Source organism: Syngnathoides biaculeatus, chromosome 14 (genome assembly GCF_019802595.1).
Source record: "Syngnathoides biaculeatus isolate LvHL_M chromosome 14, ASM1980259v1, whole genome shotgun sequence".
In the NCBI taxonomy this organism is placed as follows: domain Eukaryota; kingdom Metazoa; phylum Chordata; class Actinopteri; order Syngnathiformes; family Syngnathidae; genus Syngnathoides; species Syngnathoides biaculeatus.
In genome coordinates this window covers 5,113,040-5,138,359 of record NC_084653.1, presented here as the reverse complement: position 1 = coordinate 5,138,359, position 25,320 = coordinate 5,113,040, and the positions used below count along the sequence as shown (strand labels likewise).

Genomic DNA, 25,320 nt, shown 5'->3' with positions numbered 1-25,320 from the left:
GAGCACATGAAAAATGGTATTACGCCGATAACAAGACCATCTGCCATACAAGCTGACACTCCCGTTAACACAGCAGCTGCCATGACGCTTACTCGCTGAGCCTTCTGGACACAAGGGATCATCCTGTCAAGATAGCCTGAAGCTATCGTGCCAATCCCCAATTGAAGGTTGACTCCTCTTCGGGGCTCAGGCTGGTCTCCAATGGTTCCGACCTCGATGGACTAAAGTACAATGCGAGATGTTTCAAAGTCACATTTCAAAGTCAACGTTCAGGAGATGTGTTCATTATCATACTTTCTAGGCTATCCCCAATCTATGAATATCTAATAGAATATTTCTGGAAAAAACATCTGTGAATTTTTCTCACTCTGTTACTGTTCAAGGACTTGGAATTGATTAGTGGTCAATAATCCCAAACAGTTGGAGACACGGTTTTGAAAGAAATTTGGCATATCAAAGGCAGTACCCTTCAGACATTAGAATTTCACAGCCGATGGATGGTGTGACTATAATATAATGGTTGAACAGCACCAATTGGTTTCAAAACAACACAGCAGAAGTGAGTGTCAGGGATCTAAAGGCCTCTTTATACTCCCGTGCTAGTGCGGTTGTCAATGTCTGTATTGCATCACGTGACCTACGCATTGCCCTGTACAGCAACCCTGCGTAATCCCCTGTCCACGTACCACTGCCTTCTTGATTGGTTTTGCACCATATTTAAATGAATCGTCTCGGCATTTAGCTCCATTTTTTCAAGCAGGCCCCGTTCCACGGTTGCCATTGTTGTTTCTTTGTTCCTTATTATGGAAAGTAAAAACAGCTACCGGACATGACCAAAAGGTGCTGAGGAAACTCCACCCTGTGGCGTCCTAACATTACCAACCCGTAGTAACACCTGGAACTTGTAGAAAAACTGGAACAGATTTTCACAACTGTGGGCACGAGTTGCACTCAAGCATAAAGTCAAACTACACACAGTTTAGCGGCAGTGATGTCAGCGCAGTTGCCCCACCCGCGAAAATAATGAGGGCTTTAAAGTGGGACTGTCATCCCTATAAACATTCTAAAATAGATATTGTAATGAAAAATACATATAACAGTATTCACTTCAAAGTCTATACAAAAAAATAAATGTGAGCGGATCGTGCGTGAACCATGCGCAAAGTTGTACAATTGAGTGTCCCTTGACATCCAAGTGGTCAACATATTAGTCGCGTCCTCTGTCCTTGACGTCATCGTCACTTCCGGCGTTGAAAACGCGCAGTGCCTGCTACTATGGAAGCCGAACAACAGAGATATTTGGATTTTTCTGACACCCCATCTGACACCAAAGCTCTTTCGAAAAGGACAACACAACACAACTGAGTGAAGTTACCAGGGCAATATTACATTATTGTTTCGAGCACTCAGGGCAATATTACACTATTGTTTCCAGCCATATTCAGATGATATGCGATCACGGCCAAACCCCATCCCTGTCTGATCCACTTCCGCGGCAGACATGAGCCATTGCGGCTCATCGCAGCTGGCTGGTGTGGCTTATGACAGAGCCGAGCAGTGCTGCTTTATGGGGGTGCTCACAGACGCCGCAATACTACTACTGATTACGGGGTGCTTTATGCGCGCACGCGACTGAGTAACGCATTCTCGGCTGTGTTCTTCAGAGCCGCCCCCGTTGTAAAGCGCGACGTGCAGCCTTCGGAGAAGCTGTGACCGCCGAACGCGGCGCCTCAGCCGGTGTGGCTGATTTTCTGCGCCATGGTGGCATAAAGGGGGAGGTGGAGCCGAGCCATGCTGCTTTTAGGGGTATGTTCAAAGCCGCTATCGAGACGAGGCTGAGTGAGACATTGTTGACTGGGCAACGCGCACATCGACACATTTCATATGCGGATCTTTTGTTACGTTATGAGTGAGACCAATTACGTGGTCCGCCCCAAACTATTTTTTTTAATTAGCTGTATACACACCTACCTGTTATTTGGAACCCACGAAGCTTTCATCCTCTGCACCCGTGAAATCCATTTTTCACAACGAACAGGGTCTCTTTCAAACCTATGAAGGGTAATTCCATTCTCCCGAGTGTTCAACCAATGTCCAGCAATGTAATGAGCCTTTCACATAAAGCGGCAACATGGGAAAGAAGTCGACGATTCATTGCTATATGATTACATATATTATGATGTTTTGCTTCTACTTTCTAAACACGGACTCACAATTTTTACTGGCTAAGAGCCAGAGCCAGATTCTTCGTTTAATGTTAAAATCAGCGACTTGCACTCTGTGCTAAAACTTCATTCATGAGCTGAGCAGTAAGAGGGGAATAGTAAAGCGAGGAAGAGACAATATCAACCTGTCTTCTAAGAATGGAGGAGCTTGCAGGCCTAACCTGACATGAGAGGGACCTTTCGAAAGCAAGACTGCTGCTTCGGGCTTTGCACAGAGACAGTTGCAAAGTCAGCCTGGTTTCTAATTTTGGACAGAGGATGGCACTGGATCCTGGTTAAAATAAGTCAATTCAATGTACAAAGCAAAATTTTTCAGGGGCCAAATTACACCAGCATATTCTCTTTACAGTTCAATTGATAGTTTTCAAATAATCAAAATAGATTTTTCATTAGTTCGACTATGACAGGTTTTTATTTTAGAGTAGTAAAAGGAGTAGCAGTTACGTTCTGATTCAGAAGTCATTCATTACTGTCAACATTAATAACGAAACCGGATTTAGAGGGCAATTCCAAGACCTAATGCTGGTGTTTACAACGTCATGACTAACAGCTCTAACACTGGATTTGGCTCTTCAAGAAGCACTGCGTGAACCTGTTTTCCCTCTACACTTTGTTCAAACCCAATGAAGTTGAGAGATTGTGTTAATACTGTTCTGTTTGTATATTGGTCAGCAATGCACAGTCACAAACTGCAAAAAACTTGACAGTTGTGATTTTCCTCTCAATTCACTCCAGATGTTTTTTTTTTCATTGTGGTCAGGCCAGCTGGAAAGCTGAAGTCAAGGCAACCGTGACAACGATTGTTAATACTGTTTTAGCAGGACATGCCACCTATTCACGAATGTAATGAAATAGGCAACTTCAAAATAAAAGCTTCATATAGGACTACTGCACTATGCAAAGCAAAAGCAATTGATCAACAAGTACCCAGAAACACAGCCGGCTACTCTAGGCCCAAGCTCATCTAAGATGGGCTGATGCAAAGTGGAAAAGTGTTCTGTCCGTTGATTCCGTGTCTCAAATTGTTTTGGGAAATTGTGGACGTTGTGCCCTCCGGGGGGCGACATGGTGGAGCAGCTGAAGAGCGTTGGCCTCACAGTTCTGAGGACCAGGGTTCAAATCCCGGGCGCTCCTGTGTGCAGTATACATTTCTCCCTGTGCCTGGGTGGGTTTCCCCCCACATCCCCAAAACATGCATTAATTGGACACTCTAACCTGCCCCAGGTGGGATTGTGAGTGTGACCGTTGTCTGTCTCCATGTGCCCTGCGATTGGCTGGCAACCTGTCCAGGGTGTACTCTGCCTCCTGCCCGATGAAAGCTGGGATTGGCTCCAGCACTGCCACGAACCTTGTGAGGATAAGCGGCTCAGAAAATGGATGGATGTACCCACTATTGCTATTGAAATAATGCAAAGGTCCTCATTGTCAGACTAATAAAGACAATCTAATGATAAAGGTTATCGCATGGGCAGTAGCCCATTGAACAGTTTCTACTAAATTGGCACATCAGAGCCAAATAAGAAGAATCTGCACTCAACTACACGCGCACTTTGATTCATGTGGCACATAACTCTCAAATTCAGATTATTATCTGGACCACGGACTATAATTTGCACCATTCAAAGTACCATTCATCATTGAATAATACTTTGAAAATGAGTCTTGAATAGTTTCAAAGCCCATTGCAATTGTTTCTCCTTGTGAGATTGGTTGGGGGTGGCCAGAGCATAACTTTAATGCATGACTGCACGCCTACGGGGGATCCACCATTAAGAGGTTCTTGAGACTCCAGAGACACCAGCAGCTTCTAAAAACAGCTTCCTGTGTAGTACCCCCCCCTAATATCTCTTTATCAGACACCATTTTGCCATTTGTGTCAGACTCAAATCATTCACCAGGAAGATGTTTTTCTTTAATTGTCCAACATTTTCATTGTTTTCAGTGGACTATTTTGAGCTTTTAATTAGCAGAAAGACCCTTTTTCATACACAGAATGCAGGAAAATTGTTAGCTTTCTTACTAATGTGGAACTACAGTGAAGAAAATATGCATTTGAACACCCTGCTATAATGCAAGTTCTCCCACTTAGAAATCATGGAGCGGTCTGAAATTTTCATCGTAGGTGCATGTCCACTGTGAGGGAAAAATCCAGAAATCACAATGTATGATTTTTTTAACAATTTATTTGTGTGATGTTCAAATACTTATTTTCTTCACTGTACCTCCTTACATCATTTTCATTTAATCAGACACACCTGGGATATGATTTATCAAAGTTGTCCAAGATGTACTGAATATCAGCGATCTAAATAGAGAAGCAACAGCACATGTAAAAACATCCCCACATAAACAAAAACTTCAATATTTGTTTAACTTAAATCATGTGCACGATAATTTGGAACACAGTATGGAAAGACCACCTATGGAAACTGCATGGATAGCCTTCTCTATCTTGATTGTAAAATTGTTTGTTTAATCATGTTATGTCACACTTATCAGTTAAACAACCATATTTATTGGCAAAAAGCCTCCATAAAACATATTTACTGTACCTTGATATGTTTCCATGCCATCTTTTGCCTCCTGGACTTCTCGTCTCCTGCCGTAATTGCACACGCCAACTGTATATTTACCATTGAACTGACAGAGGGAACTCATTTCCTGGGTAAATAAATTTACTCTAATAAATATGCGGCATTACACACGATGAACCGTAATGATGTTGCTGCGAGTTTACTGGTAACTGAAATCAATTACCTATTTGGCATCATAGGGCAATGAATCACAGTTTCCTTGGGGGAATACTTCAGGTGACTGAGGAATCCATTTTTTAAAAGTGGATATGGTCACATTTTTTGGATCCTGCCAATGAAAAAGCCAATACCAAGCTGTTCTTCGAGATTTAAGAGACCTGATGCAAAGGGACGGTCCAAATTCTAGATGTTGCCAATTGTCTTTATTTCAGGATTTTACATCACCAATTGTACCACCTCATTTTCTACGTGGTTGTTCTTAAGGAAGGTCACAGTATCCCACTTGGCACTATGACAGGCAGACCACACGAAGGCCTGGTTGGTAGTCCACCCAGGGCACGTAGTGATGCCCCCCCCCCCCCAAAAAAAAAAAAAATCACATTCACACTGTTACTTAGTAGTAACTGAAGTCACACTGTCTGCACAAAATCAGGTGAATGAACTACTCCATTGTCAGTGACAGAACAATTGAACAATGGACTGACTGGAACACATTTTTACCATTGTGAGGTCCAATGTCATCCAATCTTTTGTTCTTATTCATTCTATCAACAGACCATGGATGAAGATAATACAGTCAACATCTTCTTGAGCCCCGTGGCCTGTCCTTCACAGTTGTCAAAGTTGCTCGATGGAGGGTGAGGCCTTGTCCGTTGTTGACGCCTGATCAGATGTGAAGGTACTTAAAATCAAATGTTTTGTGTTTCTCATAAATGTAGACTTAGTATAGGCCCTGTGGCTCAGTGGTTAGAGCACTGGTTTGGTAAACCAGGGGTTGTGGGTTTGTATCCCACTGGGGCCTCCACTCCCTAAGAAGGGTTGCATCAGGAAGGGCATCTGGTGCAAAAATTGTGCCAAACATATATGTGTGTTCATCTGAGATGACATGCTGTGGTGACCTCGAAAGGGACAAGCTGAAAGAAACTATAAATGTAGACTTAGTACATTGTTTTGGCTTAGTTGGGTTCTCTAGCTGCAGGTCTCAGTGTTGAGATTTCTTACAAAACGTCGTCAGATTTGTTCTTGTCTGGTTAAAGATTGAACTCTTTAGGGTTATGTTGAAGTTTCAAGATTAAAACCCAATTACGGCCACATCAACTGGTTTAATGAAATTACATTGAGTCCTCCGTTTACAACTGAGATCCGTTCCCACAGTAGCGACTTAACTCGGATTTTGACTTTAGTCGGATTTCAGCGTTAAAGTCAAAATTTACAATGACCGCTGGGATTGGCTTCAGCATTCTCGTGATTCTCGTGAGGATAAGGGCTCAGAAATGGATGGGTGTTGGTACTTCATATAAAAAAACTAAAAGACATTAAAGTAAAAAATATAAGATGCTTCACTTACTATTAGGGAAGAGAGGCTGGGATGGTGAAGAATGAAGTCAGGCGCGCTCAGCTACGTAACCAAGTGCAGGTAGCCGTTGGTAGCGGTAAATTCCTCCTCGGCGTTCCTTCTTTTCTGCTCTTTCAAAGTTAAGCGAATTCGCAGTGCCATTTTCCATAATGAACACGAGGCTGATATTAAGCCTACGTTGATCCCGTTGCTTCGTTTTTTTTCTTCACAAAAAAAGTTGCTTGTGATCACTGTATCGCTCATAGGGGCGAAACCCTCCACGTGTATTAAAATACGGGGTTTATCCTTATAAAATAATCGCCACGGTCATCTGACTGAAGCCCAAGTCTTTATATCCGTCATGCCCGTCAGTGTAAATCCTTTCTCCATTGTTGTTGTTTTTTTTTTAAATTATGTTAAGCTTCGATTCCACAATAAAAAAAAAAAAAACACCTCACTTGCTTCTTTATGGCCATAATGTGTAAAAAGGTGGGCGAAAAGGGGCAAATAAACTCCCAGTGTTCATACACGATGGTGCTGGGGCCATAATGGCGGACAAGACTCGGGTGTCGTAAAATCAAAACTTTTAGGTTGAGACTGTCTTAAACTGAGAAGTCCCTGTATTATCATCACAGTGAATCACGTTTCCCAGTGCCGAAACACAAACCAAAATGAACAAAACTGCAAACACATCTGGCCTGGTCCAAAAATTTGATATTTTAAAGTTATCATACAGCATTACAAAAAATGGCTCTTTTGTGCAACTGTACATTAGCTGTGGCTGTGAGAACAGAAAATAAAATGGATGGATGGATGTTTGACATAAGCCTTCAAAAATTGAGAAGCATATCTGCCCCCATGTCACGTACAAAAAAGTCAGTAGAAGTCATACTGTATCATAAAATCAACAGGAAGTGAGTGAGCATTTTTTTACATGCACAATTTTGGAGTGTTTTGGCACATTCATGGCTCTGTACCTTCTCAAGACCTGAGACATTAAAATTTAATAAAAGCTGTGCAATTGTTGAAAAATGGCTCAGAAGTCCCCCCCTAACTAATTTTTCACAAATCACCCCAAGCTTTACGATTGACCTCAATCATGAAAATAGGAAGTCATATGTAACAACCCAATGTGTTGCAAAAAAAAAAAAAGTCAATGGTAGGCCCGCCCTAAACAAGTAGGCAAGTACGTTAATAATTTTCTTTCAAATGTTGCATTATTGTCCGCGTTCATCAACGTCCTAATTTATTCTACTCTTACAGATTTTATTGCACCCAATTTCAAAGTTTGGGTTTTTCATAAAAAGAAATATGAAAAAACTTTGTATTTCTTTGAACGCTATTGTCATGGTGAGCTTAGATGTTTTGCATAAGTGTCTCGGATCATTGATAGTTGGGTATGTCATTTCAGGCGGCACTGTCAACGACTGGTTACCACATCCGCCTCACAGTTTTAGGAACCTAGGTTCAAATCCCGGTCTTGCCTGTGTGGCATTTGCATGTTCTCCCAGTGGCTGTGTGTGTTTTCACGGGGTACAGTACTTCGGTTTCCTCCCATATTCCAAAATTGAAGAATAAATTACCCATGTGTGAATGTGTGTGCGAATCGTTGTCCATATGTGCCCTGCAATTGACCAGTGACCAGTTGAGGGTAGAGCACGCTTCTTGCCTGAAGATATCCAGGATGGGCCACAACACCCCCGCGACCCTGATTAGGATAAGCGGATGGGAAGATGAACGGACCAATGAATGAATGTCATCATTCCACCTGAAGTGTTTTGATATCTGATGGGTATTCATTGGAGTCCTTGGAGGTATCGTACATTATTCCCCTGCTCTGCCCCTGTTCATCCTCTTATGCATTCATGAAAAGTTACGTTATTCCTGTACGCAAGTGTGTGTTCTTCTTACAAAACAACTTCTCCACATTTGTGTCGGTCATTTTGGGTGGCCTGCAATGTACAAATGTCATTTCCATCCCTTTTCATTGGCTCCTTAATGTCCCAGTCCCACAATGTGGCCAGACCTCTGAATGCTCACTGATGGCTGCTCACAGCTTGAGTTAGATTTTGAACCCTGTTTGGGTGTTTTAGGCTAAATTGGTTGTCAGTTGGTTAGGCATGGTCAAATGTCGAGGCCTGTTCTGATGTTTTATCCCTAATCAGATGTCAAGACCTGGTCAAATATTCAGTCATCTGTTGAGGCATGGTCTGGGGTCTTTACCAGATGTTGAAGCCACGGTTTCACCATCTGCTGCCAAGGCACCTTCTTGTCACTGGGACGACCTCTTACTCTGTCCCGACCTCACTCAAGAGACACACATCTACTAATGTGTAGAAGTCATTATTCATTTTTATTCACATACTGTATTCCTTTGATTACTCTGTTTAAATCATCTGCCACACTGTTGCCTTCCTGATAAAATGTACATCTTTTCCTTACACTGGAAAAATTAAGAATACATTAAGAGAAGAAGGAGCACAGCAATCAAAGGTAGAACACACATTCAGGAATTGGCAGCCTACAACTAAACGTACATACCCCGAAGGGAGCTAACATGAAACCCAGAAACAGTCCCAAGCATGAAGGGGTTCAGATCCGTGCACAAGGTCAACAAAAGAGCTGAGCCTCCTGGATTAATTTGTGTCCTCTGCTCGTTATAATGTCCGAACAACGAAGGTGAGCGTCAGAAAAATTCAAATGTTCCTTTTCTAAAAGGTTGGTATTTAAATGAGGCACTCATACACTTTAAGTCAGCACCAACGTTTTTCCTTCTCCGATGGTGGCCACGTGCATATTCCCCTTAGGACTTCCCATGGAAATGTAGGACTATCTGACACGTCAGAAAGCTTATAATGCGCTTTTTTTTCACCAGCGCTGTCCCCTCAGGGCGAACATTCATCTTCTGCTGTGTACAAGAGAGGAACTGCAATCACAGTTCCACCTACATCAAATACAGACACCGCTGCCGCATGCTGAAACACGTTGGTGGTTTTCGTTCCAGTTTGAGCTTTTAATCTTTTTTTTTTTTTTCCAATCCAGGGATGTCTCTCAGAGACTTCCGAGGCGGGCGTTCAATTGTTATTTATGAAGGATGCTCCAGTACAACAGACTTGGGTGCTCAGATGTAGTATTCCTTCATGTTCTCCCGCACCGAGCCATGGGGGCGTGTCTCAGTCCTGTAGTCCATGTACACGGCGGTGGCGCCCTCCCGCTTGACGACGTCGTCACGCCGGGCCTGCCGTCGCTGATAGAGGAGGCGCGTCGTGGCGGCTAGAGCGCACACGCCAATGAAGGCTGCTGCTGTGACCACTCCTAAGAAACAGGGGGGGGGGGGGCATCCATTAGAAAAAAAAAGATCATTAAATCAACATTTGCGAAGCATCTTTTGTTAACACGCTCATAAATAAAGACTTGCGTGAAATGACTGCAAATGCTCCCGTGGAAAGTCATTTAGGATGGCACGCTGTTAGGCTGCACAAAAGGCCAGGATGTGAGGGGGTAAATGGTGCCAGCAGCGGGGGAGAAGGCGATGTTACGGGAGAGTGAGCAAATGTTTCCAAGGCTGACGATGAAAATTATTTGGAGCTGAATGGATTGTTATTGATTATTGCTTCGTTCGAGAGGTCGTCACGAATCAACTCTCTTCACACAATGTGCATACGTACGACTTTGTGATGTATGTATTGCTATTTTTACCGCCACAGTTTTTTTTTTGTTCAAGCTACTCATGTGAGACTTTCAGGTTACAATAAAAAAATGCGGCACTACATTGGGTAATACACTGATATCAGCTGATACAAGAACTCTATTGAGGTTGCAGTTTGTAATGGCTGCTTCAGATTGTTGTGTACAAATGAACACAATATCTATTCTCTGGCTTCTATGCTGACAATTCCTCTGCATCTTGCACCCCTTTTTGGAACAATTTTAGTTGTGTAAATGCAAATATAATAAAAAAAATTCAAACCTGGTGATTGTGTCTGATTTTGTTATTTCCATCTTCAGCTCTTTTAATATGTCATGTACTCTTTACATGTTTTGGTTTGCTTGTGGAAACTTTTGGCCAATGGGAGGTTTGTGTAATGTTTTTAGTTTCTAACTCTGAAATACAAGGACACTATCCATACTCTGAAATGACTGCAACTTTCCAAAAAGCCAGCATTTTAATGTCAGAGTCTGAGGAGTTTTTATTACTGTACAAACATTGTGACAAATACTGAACCACTTCCCAAATCAGTCTTGTGGTACGGCATCATTTCCGGCCCCTCCCCTAAATGAATCATAGCTCGATACACACTTGGCCGAAGAGCTCACTCAAAACTCATTAATTACTCGACACACGCTCCCAAGCCTTGGCATGTCTTGGAACATCATGATCAACTGTAAATTGTGGAAAAAATGGCTGGGTTGATTTTCTGTAACATAGCTATTTGTGTAAAATTGCACTTCATTTCTGTGCCAAAATACTTTCGGTTAGGGTAGAAGGGTGCAGTGATGTACTATAGCATCTAGCATTAATTGTCCCTTCCCCTTTGTATAAGAACTCGCGCTGCCCAGTAGTTGGGAGACCGGCATGAGTCCTTTGTTCCCCACTATGTAATTAAAACCATTACAGTGTACAGTTATCTAGCTAGCTATGCATGTACTGTACTTTGTAAATGACTGAATGATGAGTGCTACTGTTAATATATATTAACTCACAGCTTTGAGGACCTGGGTTCAAATCCCGGCCCCACCTGTGTGTAATTTGGATCTACTCCCCATGCCTATGTGAGTTTGCTCCGGGCACTCCCACATCCCAAAAATGTATTGGATTTATTGAAGACTATAAATTGCTCATAGGTGTGATTGTGAACTGTTTGTCTCTATGTGCCCTGCAATTGGCTGGCAACCAGTTCAGGGTGTACCCCCCTCCTGCCCGTAGATAGCAGGGAAAGGCTCCAAACACTCCTGCAACCCTTCTGAGGATAATCGGCTCACATAATGGATGAATGGATGGATGTGATTATTTATTTATTGGAAGCCAGTTGGTAACCAAGGCATTAAGAGAACGGTTAGAAACACATAACACGTACTGGACTGAAATCCTCTTGCAGCATGTGCAAAGTTCCCCTGCTTAAAAAAGCACATGTTCAGGCCCCCTTTAAGTTTGCCAGTGAGCATCTAAATGATACAAAGGACAACAAAGCAAGGACTGGCTCAAAAATGAAGCACTTTATGCAAAAGCTGTCTCACCCCTGAGCTTGCCAAAAAGGGTTTTTCCAGAAGTGCACTGTTATCTTTTGCGTGGAGATCAAACACTTTGTTTTCACTCAATAAAACAAAAACATTTTAAAAGTTTTATCTTGTACATGTTAAGTGTTTTTGATTGATATTCTGTCTATTACATAGCACAACTAAAAGTCAAGTTTCTTTCGGCTTGTCCCGTTAGGGGTTGCCACAGTGAAACATCTCAGTCAGATGAACGCTCATATTTGTTTGGCACAGTTTTTACACCAGATGCCCTTCCTGACGCAACCCCTCTTGCGGAGTAGAGGGCCCAGTGAGATACGAACTTATGACCCCCAGTTAACCAAACCAATGCTCTAACCACTGAGCTATGGGGCTTCAGCTTACATAGCACAACTAAAACTTCAATAATCTTAAATGCCTTTCTAAGTCCACTGGATGAATAAAATACAGTAAATCAAAAAGTCACAATGTTGGAGGCATGAGGTAGCGATGAGAATACGATGAAACTTTGTGTTCTACTGCATGTTAAAAACACTGTCAATTATTGAGCATTCTGAACACTGTGGGACGTCTATTTATTTAGTGGCGTAAAAATCCATATTTGTGCTATCGAAGACTCATTTATGAATGGATTCTCTTCAATTTCCCTCCACCCGTAAACGTGCGATTTCTCTGATGACATTTGCAGCGACACAAACAAAAAGATAATGTTGTGTTGTTGTATGTGGTTAAGTACTTTCAATCTAACAGCAAAATGTTGAAAACAATAATAAACACAATAATCTAAACATTTTAAATATATACAGGCGCACCAGTTTAGGAACAGTTTTGTTTACAATCTAAATTTTAGAAGTATTCTCTTGGTTTACTGTGGCACGGTGGTGCAGCTGTAAAACATTTGGCTAACACTTATGAGTACCAGGGTTCAAATCCCCACATAATATGTTTGTTTTGTTTTTGTAATTTTATCTTTTTTTTGTTGTCTCTGTTTTAATTTTGGCAATATTTTCAAGTACAGTACCGGGAGTTCTCGGTTTAAGACGGTCTCGACCTAAGATGTTTCAACTTTACGTCGACTGTCTTGTCTGCCATTATGGCCCCAGCACCAGTGTTTCTGCTGAGCTCCTGCATATGGCTTTACTGTATTTGTACGCCGTGAGTTTATTTGCCCTTTTCGCCTACCTTTATACACATTATGGCCCAAAAGAAGAAGCCTGGGTTTTTCTTTAAATGTGGAATTGAAGCTTAACATCATTAAAAAAAACAAAACAGAGAAAGGATTAACACCGACGGACATGACGGACATAAAGACTTGTGCTTCTGTCGGATGACCATGGCAATTATTATTAAAGCCCAAGTGTCATCCCTATAAACGTTCTAAAATAGATATTGTAATTGTAATCACTTCAATGTCCATACGAAAAAATAAATGTGAGCGTAGAGCGCGTCATCCATGTGCAAAGTTGCAGAAAGCGTCTTTCTACGACATCCAAGTGGTCAACATATTGGCTGCATCCTCTCACCCAGACATTCGCCAATGAAAATACGCGGTGCACACTACTATGGGAGACAAACACACCCCTTCTGACACGGAAGCTCTTTTCGAAAAGGAGACCACCACACAAAGGAGTGAAGTGACCAGGGCAGTATTACACTATTGTATCGAGCCATATTCAGATGATATGCAATCACGGTCAAACCGCATCCCTGTCCGATCACGCAGCTGAGTGACGCATTCTCGGCTGGGTTCTTCAAAGCCGCCCCGTCTGCAAAGCCCGACGAATAGCCTTCGCAGAAGCTGTGAGCGCCGAACGCGGCGCCTCAGCCGGTGTGGCTGATTTTTGGCGCTGTGGTGGCATATAATGGAGCCAAGCCGTGCTGCTTTTAGAGGGTTGTTCACAGCCACCGCAGTACGCGATGAACACTATCGAGCCGGGGCGCATTACTGCACGCACGAGGCTGAGTGAGACATTGTTGGCTGGGTTCTTCAGATTCGCTGCCATCCGCGCAGCAGCCCGACACCATCCGACGCGTACATCGACATATTTCATACGGGGATCTTTTGTTACGTTATGAGAGACCGATTACGTGGTCCGCCCCAAACTATTATTTTTTTTTTTAGTAGCTGAATACACACCTACCTGTTATTTGGAACCCACGAAGCTCTCGTCCTCTGCACCCGTGCAATCCATTTTTCACAACGAACAGGGTCTCTTTCAAACCTATGAAGGGTAATTCCATTCTCCCGAGTGTTCAAGCAATGTCCAGTAATGGAATGAGCCGGCATTTTGGCTAACGCGAAGGAACAATGAGCTACCTTCCCAGAGGTAAACTAATGGAAAAAAACTAGTCCACTAGGGGATGCCGCTGTACTTTACGTCACTTCCTGCTTCTTCTCTAAAACAAATCCCTGAGAGGATTTTCATGGCGGGAGTTACAAAAAGCTGTAGACGTCAAAATAATGTTTCGTGGTGAAAAAACCCATGGGACCATATTGGCTGTGGGTTTTTCATTAATAATATACCAAAAATCATCCATTTCATGACAGGCCCACTTTAAATACCCTAATTTTGTTTATTTTAAAATTTGCTTTTTCACAATGTTATCAAGTCTCTGATACCTTCACCAAGGCTGGCGAATAACTGGGATACTTTTATGTATGGACTGATCAGGAGAAGTTGTAGAGTGGCATAATGACAATAAATGGCACTGATTCATTTATTCATTCATTCACTGAGATTGAATCCAGTGGCCGCGAGCTGCTGTTAGCAGTGAGCTACTTTATAGAAACATAAAATAACTATGAAATCTCTGGCGACGAGTGCATTAGAACACGCGAGAGGAAGACATTTTTCGGTCCTCTTCCTCCTTTTCCATTTTTGTGTTATATCTCTGGACTTCAGCTGTATTAGTCACCGCCGATCGAAGTGCGTAGGGAGATTAAAAAAGTCGCAGCAGCTGGCAGGGAGAAAGTCCACATCCACATTGTGACAGGTGCTAAAGCGGCAGTGGGGTTACGACGCTCAAAGTTATAATCAAGTGAATAAAAGTGCTCGCAAACCACATCGCTGGGTCACTTGCAAGTTAACAGACACACAGGTTAAAAGGAATGAAATAAAGATCAACAAAAGCAACAAAAAGAGACCAGTTAGGATAAGAGGAGTGCTGGGTCGTGACCAGCTAAAAAGCTGCTGGCAGGTACCGCCTCCTCAAAAAGACCAAGATGTTGGTTTACTGCAATATTTATTGTTTTCGTTTACACATATTTTATTGTAAGACCATTTTATGCTACCAAAATGTAAAATAATATTTATAGATCTTTTTACAGCATCGCTAAAGGTGCCTTGGACTTTGTGTGCAATAAAAATGCAGTTATTCTCAAGCAGCACTCACAAATGTATGCTAATTACATATTGTACCGTTTCTTAACACATTCATGGGGTTTTAATTTCATTTTGGTCAGTGGTTCATAACATTTGATACCAAGTACCGTCCATGAAAAATACTTAACTCTCCAAGTGCCACCATTACGAGAAAAAAAAAATACAGACGTCAAAATGTCCACAGTGGTGACTAAAAACTTAGCAGGGGGTTGCATTCATTTAAGCTGTTTTTAATATTGTAAACCACTGCAACATGCATACACAGTGTGAACATAAACACTATTATTGAATATGGAAAAATAAACGACTGTATACGTAAAGGAGTCATTGAAAGATGTACTGTGTCATGTACTGCCCCCCGCAGCATGCTTGTGCTTGCTTCCCCCCTCCCCTGTCAATCAGCCATCACCACTACGACTGCATTTAAGCCTGCTGGTTACTCAGGTTCGATGCCAAAGTATTGCAGATCCTTACAGTGGTACCAAGGCCACATTTCTAGTAAGTCTTGCAACTTCTCATTCCGCTGGTAACCCTTTTGTCTTTTTGCTCTTAATTCTACGCTACGTTCCAGACACAAAGCTGATCACCTGATTCTGGCCGCCCGCTGACGCATCCAGGATGAGCTCTATTACCTTTACTTCAATAAATTGTGCATCATTTCCCACCAGTCTCCTCCTGCTCTTGGGTCCTGCTCTCCTACACGACACATTGCACTCAAAGGTTACATTAAAATTGTACTGCAATAGATATTTGAAAACAGTTACAAAATATATATTCTAATACATTTAACGCAAGTTAAATACAACTATATTTAATAATAGTAATTATAACACATGTGATTGCCTGGCAACCAGTTCAAGCTGTACTCTGCCTCCTGCTCGATGATAGCTGGAATAGGCTCCAGCACTCCTGTGACCTTTGTGAGGATAAGCAGCTCAGAAAATGGGTGGATGGAAATTATAATGCATTTGACTTACATAGTGCTTTTCAAGGAACTCAAAGATGCTTTGCATGCGTTATTCATTCCCTCCAGTCACAAATGAGTGGTGGTAAACTACTTGTTGCCAAAACAGCCCTGAGGCAGGCGTCGGGAAGCATGGCTGCCATTCTGTGCCTATGGCCCCTCCGACCACTACCAAACATCAAATCACCTTCATTCATTGGCAAAATGGATTAAATGTCTTGCCTTATGTCACAACGAAGACATGAGCTCAACCAATGATATGAACAGGCAAACCTTCAGTTGCGGGGTGTACACTTACCATGGTTGCGCTTTATTTTACAAATGTACTCTTCTAGATAAAAAAAAGAAGAAGCTTGAACTATTATAACATAATAAACATTTAATTCAGCGATTCCTTAATGGACTACTAGAGCAAGGCCACATTGTATAACTTGTGGCTCTTGTATCAAACGTTGAGAACCACTGATCTAGGTGGATGCAATTATTTCAGAAATTGAAGGGAAATTTTACATATATACTATAGTATATCCTTGTCACTAATTTATTCAACTACTTTTTTTAAATTTTCATCAACAATCATCTTAAGGTTTTATGAACAAAAGCTACACTAAAACTAAAACTCAACTCAGTGTTGTATCTGAAGGAGTTCAATAAACTTAAAACTAAAACTCAACTCAGTGTTGTATCTGAAAGAGTTCAATAAACTTAAAGGTCATGAACTACTTCATATTTTGGTTGAACGTAAACTGAATTTAGTTTATTTCTGCCCGATTAGGATTACAGAGACTGTTTGTTCTGGCGTCTGTGAAGAGTTGTCATTTCATATATTCTTATTTTGTTTATAGTCAGAGCTGCAAGGAATGCAAATGTTCACTTTCATTTATCTTGAACTGTGCTGCGTATTTTTATTTTTTTGTAAATGTGGGAAACAGCCCCAATTTTGTTTTAGTTCTTTATTTTTGAAAAATACCATTAAGGCAACATGTTTTTAATCATGTGAGAGATTGTAGGGTGAAAGATAGAAGCAGAATGTGTCCCAAGAATGGGGAAATGAAATGCTAGTATTTTGAAAGTAATATCCCATCACCAATTAAAAAAAAAAAAAAAAAAAACATTCATTTTTGGAACTGTGAACTTGGTTCAAAATGTTTAATGATTAGCCATGAACTGAACTAGTTCATTTTTACAACTGAACTTTGAAGTAGTTTCCCAACACTTTGTCAATACAATTTAACATTTTAGTCAAAAGATGAAAACAAAATCCAGATTTTTGTCAAAATTATTATTGCAGTGAAGTAATAAATGCATCAAGTCTTGCATGTATCAATTTTAATACTCATCATTGTATGGTAAGTAGAGACCTCCATATTAACATATATTTAATAAAAAAAATGTTTTGAGTGAAAACATAAAACATACCTGCTATGATAGCCACATCATTCTGTGTATCACGGCTATGCTTCTTCTTTCCATTATTTGTCGTCACAGTTTGATCTGGAAAAAAAACAAAAACATTTCCTGAATGGAGACTTATGATTGTTGTAAAATGTGGCAATGTGATATTTGTATGTTTTATTGCGACCAGGGGGTGCGATCTAAGTACGCCGAGGCTCATTTTTGCTGCAATTGCATCTCACCCAGGTGTAAACACAGTCCCATGTTCATAAATCAACATGACATGAATGAAATTAGCCTCCTCCTGCTAGCTGATGCTAGAAGCTGACTCTCCGTGCAGCTGCTTGAACACAAGAGTGGATTTTAACACTGCCTAGCTCCTGAGTGTTATTTCCAACGTGTATTTATCACCCTTAGCGGGAGCCTCATTGAATGCACTGGTGTGTACAGTCATTGCAACAACACTAATAGTCTTTACTTGAATATGATTACAGAAGCATCAATTAAAAAAAATACACTTCAATGACTCTTGTATCAAGTTCCTAAAAAAATGAAAAGGAATTGGTGTTCCACAACTTTAAGGTTAAAAAACATTTCATTTAATTTTCTTATTTTACCGCAACGACAATTCTGAAAATAAAGCAAAATATGAAAATAGTGCGGCGGCACGGTGGATCAGCTGGAAAGCCTTGGCCTCACAGTTCTGAGGTCGCGGGTTCAACCCCGGACCTGCCTGTGTGGAGTTTGCATGTTCTCTGGGCACTCCGGTTTCCTCCCACATTCCAAAAACATGCAACATTAATTGGACACTCTGAATTGCTCCTAGGTGTGATTGTGAGTGCAGCTGTTTGCCTATATGTGCCCTGTGATTGGCTGGCAACCAGTTCAGGGTGTACCTCCTTCCCATTGACAGCTGGGATAGTAGGCTCCAGCACTACCCGCAACCCTCCTGAGGATAAGCGGTGAAGAAAATGGATGGATGGATGAAAATAGTGCACATTTTATGCCGCAACACCTTTATTGGAGTTTTTGACCTTCCTCAGTGATTTCATCATATTTTAATTGAAATTCTATTGAGGATCAAAGTCGATCAGTCGAATAGAGTTGAATTTTTATAAGAGTGTGAAGAGAAAAAATGACAAAGCGCTAGCTGTAAACAAAACTAACATATCTACAACAAAGAAACCTGAAACATGGATGTTGCATGAGACTGTCGTGCAACACCCTGTGAAGGAAGAACAGGACAAGATGGGACAGGACAAGGACAGGAGAAGAAGCATGCAAGACAACAATTGTGAACCTGACTATACAACTGGACTGACGAAGTGAATTATAGAAGTCTATAGAACAAGAATATAAGTGGGATACATGAGCTCTTCATGTATACATGAGTTGTTAGTTCCAATAAGTGAGTACCACTGTAGTCCCACACCCAGAGAAACAATACCTGGGCTGTGTGCCTATGGACACACACAAGTGAATTCACACCATGGTGCGTGCAAAACGAGTGACAGAAATGTCCTATAATTGATGTGTCGGCAACGCAGAGGCGAAGGACCTCACCCTATAAATCAAGGATGGAACTGGGACCAGGGGTCCACCCGAGAGCAAACCTGTGGACAGGACACGTCCCATACTAAGGGACCTAGGATGGTCTGTCAGCCCCTCAGAGCCACCTTGACAACTGGCCGCAAGGACCCAATGCTATCGCCCCAGCTACCCCCCCAACATTACGGCCCCAGACATCCAGGGGGAGCAACCACGGGCCATGAAAGGGGAGCTCCCACACCAAGCAGCCATCCTGGCCTCAGGAGCACTGCCATGTAGGCAAGTCTCCCCACTGTTACTATGGTCAGGTCCTTGACTGGCAGTCATTGTCCCTACCCTGTGAATCAGGACCCCTCCCCGAATGGTGGTGCATTTAAATTCTGGAGTGCCGGTGAGCTGAGTGGGGAAGGCAAGGCTGCCAGGCACTGCTGCCTAATAGCCAACCTCCCCCCAACCCACATACATACCCATAACCCACCGCCCCCCAGAGATGGGTGTATGTGGTGCATTAAAAGGGAAATGGGATGTATGTGTGTAGTACATTTAAAATTTAGGGGGGCAGGCAGAGCAGAAACCAGGAACCTTTTGACATGGATATGTGCACAGACTCTAACCCTATGTGCGAAAAAGCATGTAGAGTGGATAGCGTGAGTGTGTGCTAATTGAGTGATTAAGAGGTACGCCTCCTGCAGGTCAGGCCCATCAAGCCGGACAACCACTGACGAAGAGGCCCGCCATTTCCAGACCCGCAACACCATCCCCAGGATCCTGATTAGTCTCCCAGTTCCTGCCGTTGAAAAGAATGCTGCCACATCATTGTTCACGATAGAGAAGGAGCAAATTTGGAATTAATGGCATTGACTTAAATCTTTGCCTCCTCAAACCAAAGATTCTATCTCATGCTCTTTAACAAACTATGTGAGCTGACATGTACCTTTCTTTCTTTGATTTCATACTTGTTTGGTTTGTCAATAGTGGGACGTTTTATAGAGACAGGTGTATTTTTGTATATCTTGTCCGATCACCTGAATTTCGATTTTAATGAAACTGTCGAAAGATCCCAAGGATGATCAGCAGAAACAGGATGCACATCAGGTCAATTTTGAACTTCAAGGCAAAGGCTATGAATACTCAAAGTTGTGTATGTGATTTGTCTTTTTCATGTTAGGCATCCATCCATCCATTTTCTAAGCCGCTTATCCTTACGAGGGTTGTGGGAATGCTGGAACCAATCCCAGCTGTCATCGGACAGGAGGCAGCCAATTGCAGGGTACATGGAGACAAACAACACCCACCCTCACAATCACACCAAGGGGCAATATAGAGTCTCCAATTAATGCATGTTTTTTAGAAGGTGGGAGGAAACTGGAGTGCCCGGAGAAAACCCACGCAGGCACAGGGAGAAGATGCAAACTCCACACAGTTGACCCGGGATTTGAACCCCGATCTTCAGAACTGTGAGGTCAACACTCTACAGTTGTTCCACCGTGAGGCCCATGTTATGCATTTGCAAAAAAAGAAAAAAAATGTATACTGTCACTATGGGTAAAAGCAATATTGAATTCATTTTCAAACAAACTGTGAAATGAAAGCATGTTTGCCTGTGTTGAGATATAAAGTAGAGTAGAAACACCAAATTTCAACCTGTCTGCTTACCTTGCAACGATCTTGATGAAGAGTCTGCCAGCACACCACAATTCGACTGGACCAACGGGCCGTGCACAGTGACCAATGAGCTTCCGGGATTGGTCAGCGCAGCCTTCAACAGTGCCACGTCATTGAACTGCACCAATGAGAGGCATCCCACAAAACCCTTTGAAGCTGCCTCGATTACTTCCTTGTGGAATGCATCCAACCCTGTGAACATGCAGATTTTTATACAATTGCTTGGACCTGGTTGTGGATTTTGTTAGGCACCTTGAACAATATGGAGGACTTACTGATGACTTTGCCCAGTGTCAAAGTTCTGATCAAGACGAGTTCGCTGTCAAACGATAGCGTGTATTTTGTGTGGATGTCCTGGTCCACCTGTTTGAAGAGGAAATAAAAACTATTGTATCACAATGAAACCCATGTGTGAATGCGGCAATGATGCAAAAGATTTTAAAATAATTGAGTACAATATTGCTCACAGCATATTATAGCTATCATATTGCTATTTACCGTGGTGGCTACTGACATTTGAGCAATCTGAGTGGATGCTCATTGTTTTGATATCAATGCTTATCTGTCAATGAGCTCACGTTTTTAGACCCCAAAACATCCCAAGAGACACACTAGCTCACCTGACCCAGAAAAAGCTGCACATTATTTTGTCCTTCAATTTACATTGGAACCCATTGAGCACTGGCTCTGTTATTAAATGCTAGAAACAGGAGCGGGACTATAAAAGAGAAAATGTTTTGATTTTGGTGCGTGTGCTTGTTTTTCTGCTAGCTAATGGATGATAATGAAGCATTGCATGCTTTGAAGCAAGGCGCAATGAACCTAATGATTGCAATTTAGTAAACCGTCAAAATGTATTCCCTTGGTCAACTGACTGAAATTTTCTAAATTGAGAGTCATCTATGAAAAGTATTGATTGAAAAGTATTAGCTCTACTGACCCAACTGCATCTTGCACATTTGTTAAAAACTGATGGAAGGACTAAATTAAGACATTTGATTGCTCATCTAAGTATCGGGCCCGGCTTAGGGATGAAAAAGTACCGGATGTGTAGCTGGTTTACCACATTAGCATCTGACCTGAGGCGCTAACTTGGAATTTGGAGGCGCACCACCACGGAAGTCACTCATGTTATCCTTGACACATTTTTTTACGCTGTAACGGGTCCATGATGTTTGGCTGCCCTTTCAAAGTGATGAACTCAGCTGGCCGTCAATGCTACGCTTAGTCAGTAGGTCACATTACATCCTTTATTTGCCATTGCATTTTCAAAGTGTTTGGCTCCACATGCCCTACAGCACTTTTGAAACACTTGAAAAGATCTTCCTGAGGGAGCTTTTTTTCCAGAGCCCAGGCGTCCTCATTAATACCAGGCCACGAGCCCTTTATGAAAAAGTCTCCATTTGCATAATAAAGTAATTAATCAATGCTAATGCATTCTGACAGACACCACATTGCTGCTGGAATAAAAGCGTGACATTTGAACATGGGTCCACCCACATGTGCCTGCCTCACCTGTACGTAGATTTTCTCCTCCACTCTATGGATTCGCACTCGGTGAAGTCGTCCATCTGCCAGGTTAGCGGCAGCTGGGCTGAAGACATCTGGCTTCCTGCCTGTCTGTAGGTGGTACCAGATCTGCAGACTCCCTGGACACAATGCACGCATAGCACAAATGTGAACCCTATGGCCCTTTTGTCTTATTTACACTAAATTCATGTCCATCTGATGGAAGTGACATGTGAGAAAAACAAGCACTGTGTGGATATAAGAAACCTGCAGTGCTGTGCAGACCTAGGTGTTTTTGTCAACACTGAAGAAAGTCCCTTTTCAAAAAAATGAAAATTTTAAAATTTTTTAAAGGAACCCGACAGAACTTTGCTCATGTTCCGAGAGAGGCAGGGGATATCAAGTTAGAGTGGACGATGTTCTGCGTGTCCATTGCTTGGAGCAGCCGACTGGAGCCATAAGTTCGTCGGTGCCTGTTGTAGTGGCAATTTCCAAACACTAAATGACTCCTAACGGGCCTTTTTGGCCCGTCACACTCCCGAGGCAGATGATGGGTACTGCCTGGTCTAGCAGAAAGCAGCTTTGGTAGTCACTGAAGAAAAACACGGGCATGGAAGGAGTTCATTGAGGCCATGGAGAAAGACTTCCGGACAGGTGAGAGGAAAATCTGATCCACCATCTGGCGTCTCAGGATGGGGTAGGTAGGGGATAAGATTCTGCCCCAAGTATCCAGCACTCTTATTCATGAGTGAGGGAAGAATGGCATGCAAGAAGGAAATGAGTTTCCTCCGCAGGGTGTCTGGGCGCTCCCTTTGAGATAGGGTGAGAAGCTTGGTCATCCAGGAGGAGCTCAGAGTAGAGTCGGGGATGGGTATGCTGAAGCCTATCTTAGCTATATATCGGCGAAAGGTGAGGTAAACCCTGAACTGGTCACACCAGTGAAACATAGAATTTTCATAAACATTGAAGACAATTTTCCGTTAAATCAGGGGTGCCCAGAATTATTAACCCCAAGATCTACTTCTCAAGCATCAAGCCTCTTGCGATCGACGGGGGGTTGACTTTTTTTTTTTTTTTTTTTTTTTTAAGAATGACCAATGATGAAATAGAATGACCCATTCACAAAGATCTACCCACTACAAAAATGCAAAACATATTTATTTTAAACTATATTGAGGATTCTTTATGTGTAAATGTATGTTTGTGTGCCTTGCATAACCGCATGAGCCAATATTACACAACATAATGAACTTTAAACATTTTTTTGTAACTTTCTGAGTTCACAATGATCACTAAATACCATACGAATGAAAATGCACACCTTGACTATGTCACTCACATCAGTGTATTCGTCCAACTGCAGTGAGAAACACTCACAATCGCCAATGTCCTTCCACACATCAGCCATGGCTTCACAGCGCCGTGTAACTGTACTCCTTTACAGCTGCAGAGATTTGATTGAAGATAATATTTCCGACTTATTTTTAAAAGTTCGGAACAACGAGTCAGCTATGTGCCTTTATGCATTTAATTGTCATTGGAAAACTGCATTTTATATATTTACTTGGGTTATCACAGAGTGATATTAAAATTGGTTTGGTGATTTGAAACCTCTGTGTGTGATAGATATGTATAAAAGAAAACAGGAAAGGGCGAATATTTTTTCATGGCACTGTACTTGTTTATGCAAAATTTGAGGATAGTTATGGTTAGTCTTTTGTGAATGTATCTTGTAAACATTTCAGAAATGTTTGTATTGAAATTACATATTTGTGACAATTTGTCATGTGTTTTTGTAAATATTGAAGATGATTCATATATTTGGCAGCGGTTTCCTTCCACATCCCAAAAACATGCAACATCAATTGGAGACTCAAAATTGCCCGTAGGTGTGATTGTGAGTGTGGGTATTTGTCTCTATGTGCCCTGTGATTGGCTGGCAACCAGTTCAGAGTGTACCCTGCCTCCTCCTCGTTGACAGCTGGGATAGACTCCAGCACGGCCCGTACCCTTGTTGGGATAAGCGCTTAAGAAAATAGATGGATGGATTCATATATTTCAATTTAACGGCAATGTTCTACTTGAATGTAGCATAGAGGGGTACAAAAAACAACTTCAAACCTGTTCCATTCGTACATGCTAACCAATCTATGCACGCACCATTCCTGGCCACAATGACAGCAATATACTGCTGGCTGTGGGTGCTGACAGACAACAGCATGGCGGGTGTCTGCGAGGTGATGAAGCTGAATGAAAAGTCCTCCCTGGCCCGACTGATGCTGCTGCTCTCTGCCTGCAAGCTTTTGTTCAGCATCACCGAGAAGGGCTCCTGGAGTGTATAGGTCAGCGATGACTCTTTGTCAAAGGAGACCGACACCTCTGTGGAAACACCACAACCACAATTCACAAGTGATTGGCAAAGAACAGATACACTGTAAGAGGACTGGACACAAAAAACAAAGCAAAATAATTTACTATAATTTCTCATGTAAAGTGCACACCAATGTATGATACACATGCACGATTTTTCCAAGGCAGCAGTCATCTAATAAATAAATAAATAAATAAATAAATAAATAAATAAATAAATAAACACAAATTCTGCCAGTGTATTTAAAACTATGAGCATAACCAAGTCCTAGCCATGCTGTCATACTGGAATAAGAGTGTAGGATACCATTAGGATACCGTACTGCTTGGTAGTAATGGCATATTAGAATTGAACTGTACACCTTTCTCATAACCTTTAGGTGGCGGAAGCATTTTGGAATAAAAATGCGTAAAGCTTTTTCACAATAGATAATGTAAAGCTTTTTCATAATAGATAATGCACAGAATTATAAAAATTAAGTTTTTTTTCAATTTCCTTCTGTGGGTGGAAAACAATGTCCATCATACATGAGAAATTGACCCCTCCGTGGATATTGCGCAATCCGCGTCACTGACAAATCAGAGGCCAGAGATCTGCATAAACCAAAGCCCGTTTTTGCTTCCGCCATTTTCTCAGACAACATTGCATGGTCCAGTATAGGTTTAGTTAGCGTTTTATCGCGTATTTGGGTTATTTAACAAAAAACATGGTGAAGAGGTGTAGTCACGGACTTTGTAATAGTGACGACAGGTATCCTGAAAGGCTAGTTGGTGGAGTTCCATTCGTACCCTTTCCAAAACCGAAGACCCAGTACGAAAAATGTCTTCGATGGATCAAACTTTGTGGAAGACCGCATCGTCAACTAAATCCATCTAATATCAACTGGAACAGATATGTTTGCACTGTGGTGTTTATATAATTCACCCGTGGGACCTC

At 41.9% G+C, this 25,320-nt stretch overlaps 1 protein-coding gene across 4 annotated transcripts in view; it reads right to left on the bottom strand.

Annotated features, from left to right (window-relative positions):
• Positions 1-8,696: 8,696 nt before the first annotated feature.
• The window catches only part of LOC133512158 (contactin-associated protein-like 5), a 219,008-nt gene continuing 202,384 nt past the window's right edge, over positions 8,697-25,320 (bottom strand). For all 4 annotated transcript variants that reach the window (XM_061841507.1, XM_061841508.1, XM_061841510.1 and 1 more), the window contains 6 exons: positions 24,174-24,392; positions 22,020-22,153; positions 20,780-20,867; positions 20,496-20,696; positions 17,316-17,390; positions 8,697-9,629 (listed from right to left, as the gene is read on the bottom strand). In XM_061841507.1, coding sequence (XP_061697491.1) covers positions 9,436-9,629; positions 17,316-17,390; positions 20,496-20,696; positions 20,780-20,867; positions 22,020-22,153; positions 24,174-24,392 — 911 coding nt within the window. In that variant the 3' untranslated portion in view covers positions 8,697-9,435. The remainder of the gene's footprint in view (positions 9,630-17,315; positions 17,391-20,495; positions 20,697-20,779; positions 20,868-22,019; positions 22,154-24,173; positions 24,393-25,320) is intronic.